The sequence below is a fragment of the Myotis davidii genome, unplaced genomic scaffold (genome assembly GCF_000327345.1).
Source record: "Myotis davidii unplaced genomic scaffold, ASM32734v1 scaffold2786, whole genome shotgun sequence".
Taxonomy (NCBI): domain Eukaryota; kingdom Metazoa; phylum Chordata; class Mammalia; order Chiroptera; family Vespertilionidae; genus Myotis; species Myotis davidii.
The window spans coordinates 6,381-9,475 of record NW_006296623.1 but is presented as its reverse complement, the minus strand read 5'-3'; the positions used below and the strand labels follow the sequence as shown (position 1 = coordinate 9,475).

At 42.2% G+C, this 3,095-nt stretch overlaps 1 protein-coding gene across 1 annotated transcript in view; it reads left to right on the top strand.

Moving 5' to 3' along the window:
- The window catches only part of SPACA5 (sperm acrosome associated 5), a 4,076-nt gene extending 1,379 nt beyond the window's left edge, over nucleotides 1-2,697 (top strand). The window contains exons 2-4 of the mRNA XM_006772139.1: nucleotides 1,052-1,210; nucleotides 2,420-2,498; nucleotides 2,598-2,697. Coding sequence (XP_006772202.1) covers nucleotides 1,052-1,210; nucleotides 2,420-2,498; nucleotides 2,598-2,697 — 338 coding nt within the window. The remainder of the gene's footprint in view (nucleotides 1-1,051; nucleotides 1,211-2,419; nucleotides 2,499-2,597) is intronic.
- The last annotated feature ends 398 nt before the right edge of the window (nucleotides 2,698-3,095 follow it).

The window sequence follows — 3,095 nt, the reverse complement described above, 5'->3', positions numbered from 1 at the left end:
GTGACAGTAGCAGGCAGTTTTGAGAACAGTGGCTTTGTAATACAGCTTGTTATCTGGTATTGAGATCCCACCTACCTTGTTTTTCTTTCTCCAGATTGCTGCAGCTATTAGGGGTCTTTTTTTTTTATTCCAAATGAATTTTTGGAAAGTTTGTTCTAGGTCTGTGAAATATGCCGTTAGTATTTTAATGGGGAGTGCATTTAATGTATACATTGCTTTGGGTAATATGGACATCTTGATGATGTTGATTCTACCAATCCATGAACACGGTATTTTCTTCCATCTGTTTATGTCTTCCTCTAGCTCCTTTTTCAGTGTCCTGTAGTTTTCTGTGTATAGGTCTTTTACCTTCTTAGTCAATTTTATTCCTAGGTATCTTAATTTTTTTGATGCAATGGTAAATGAGATTGCTCCTTTATTCTCTTTTTCTGTAAGTTCATTATTGGTGTATAGAAATGCCATAGATTTCTTGGCATTAATTTTATATCCTGCTACATTGTCGAATTCATTTATTAAGTCTAATAATTTTTGGTAGAGTCTTTAGGGTTTTCTATGTACAGTATCATGTCATATGAGAATAAGGACAGTTTTACTTCTTTTCCAATTTGGATGCCTTTTATTTCTTCTTCTTGTCTGATCGCAATGGCTCGTACTTCCAGTACTATGTCAAACAGGAGTGGTGAGAGTGGGCATCCCTGTCTTGTTTCTGTTCTTAAGGGAAATGGTTTTAGTTTTTGCCCATTGAGTATGATGTTGGGGTTTAACCAATTCTAATGTCATTTTTATCATTGCCTTCACAACCATCACTCTCATTTCTACCATCAGCACCATCACTACCATCAATGTCATCGCTACAATTACCATCATGAATACCATAACCACTGCCATCACTGACATCTCAACAAAATCACCAACATCAACACCATCACCAAACCAAGATCATCACCCCCACAGCTGAAATGACAACCATACTTGTCCCCACCCCCTCCTCCTAACCTCTTCTATTTCCAGAACCCATGCTTACCTGCTACCTTCCCTATCTCTGTCTCAGGGCTGTGCCTGGCACATTATGTGAGTGGCTTTGACACTTCTGTCGTGGACCACAATCTTGATGGCAGCAATCAATATGGCATTTTCCAGCTGAACTCCGCCTGGTGGTGTGACAATGGTGTTACACCCACCAAGAACCTCTGTCACATGGAGTGTCATGGTGAGGCAGCAATGGGGATACCCTGAAAGCCCTGTCTGGCCCAATAAACAGAGGGCAAGGTTATCTAAGCCATAATCTCCAGTAACAAGCAGAAAAACGATAGGGCAAGAAACAGAGTTGCCTAGGCTGTTAGAGATACCACCCTGTATCCTTACCCATACTGCACTGAAATGAGGTTGAACAGGACTACCCAACATGGAGATTGAGGACAGGAGGACTCAGAGCTCCCAAACCTCACCCAGAATGGAAGCTTCAGTTTTCTGGGACTCAGGAAATGGGAAACTTAGCGCCACATAGAATTGAGGCGATTGTCCTGATTTGGGGTTGAGATTGTTCAGCCCCTGAGGGAAGAAGCAGATATATGGTTGTAGGAACAGACACAAGGTACTTCTGTGTAGAAAGGAGAGAACTTTCCAGACAAGATGTGGTGTTTTTGAGGACAAAATTGAATAACAGTAGAATTTGTTCCAGGTTGTCCAAAATGGTGCTTGAGGTTGTCCAAGATAGATCAAAATGGAGACTGGGGTTATTTGGGAGCAGTTTGAGGTTGTCCAAGTCCTAGCACAGTGACCAAAGAGGTCACTTAGGATTAACCAGCTCGGAGGTTGAGGTTGTCCAGGACTGGTCAAGATAGAGGTTGAGGTTGTTTAAGACAGGATAACATGAATATTAAGGTTTTTCAATACTAGGACCAGGCACCTTGGTGGTTGAGGTTGAACAAAACTACCCAACATGGAGATTGAGGTCATTTATATAATAACCAGTCAAAATGTGAGTTGAGGTTATCCAGTACCTGACAACATATTGTTTAAAGTCACCAGGATTGATCAACCTTTCAGTTGAGTAGATTTTCAATCAGCCAGCATGGTGGTTGATGTGACGTCAGGCCAGCTACCATTGCAGTTTAGATCATTCATAACCACATAAAATGACAGTTGAAAAAAAAATGACAGTTGAAGTCATCCATCGCTGGCCAACATGGAGGTTAAGGTTGTCCAGAACCAACTGATATGGTGGTTGAGGTTATTCATAACCAGACAACATGGCAGTTGAGGTAACTATCTGACAAGTAAATCAAGGTTATCAGAATGAGCTAATGTTGGTGCTGATGTTATTCAGGCCTCAAGGAACCTAGAACCCCTGGGTCCTACATACATTGTCACTCTGTCCCCAATGCACCAGATCACTATGTCCTTCTATTTCCCCTAGACCTTCTCAACCGCCATATTCTGGATGACATCATGTGTGCCAAGAAGGTCGTGTCCTCACGGGATGGTATGAATGCCTGGTAAGTTTATGGGAATGACTTGGACCCTGGGTAGCCAAGTGGCACTACCATGCCATCAGCCTGTCCATTTCATCTTTCCGCCCTCCTTCCATTTCCTAGGGGTTCTTGGACCCAGCACTGTCAAGGCCGTGATTTATCTGAATGGCTCAAGGGGTGTAATATGCATGCAAAACCGAACACAAAGAGAATGACTTCATGATTCATTCCCAGAGACAGAGATTTTCTTTTGTTTGTGGATTTAATAAAGGATGGTGCTTGTAAACAATGCAAGAGACCTCTGATTCCTGACCCTCTTCATTTTTCCAATGCCTGGAGGTACTCCCATTCAATCACTTCCACATATTCAAAGGTATAACCAGGAGACACCAGATCACTCAGGGTGGTAGGGGATGTGGAAGATAGTGTACTGATTCAGAGCATAGGTTCTCTTGGGTTCAAATACCATCTCTACCACTTGCTAGCTGTGTTGCCATCATTCATTCAACCAGCTAATGAATATTTGAGCCAAAATAGAATAGAAATTAACAGCATAGATCTTGGACTACGTTCGAATTGGGGGTGAATTCCAGCTCTGCTGCCTGCTGATTCTGTGTCCTT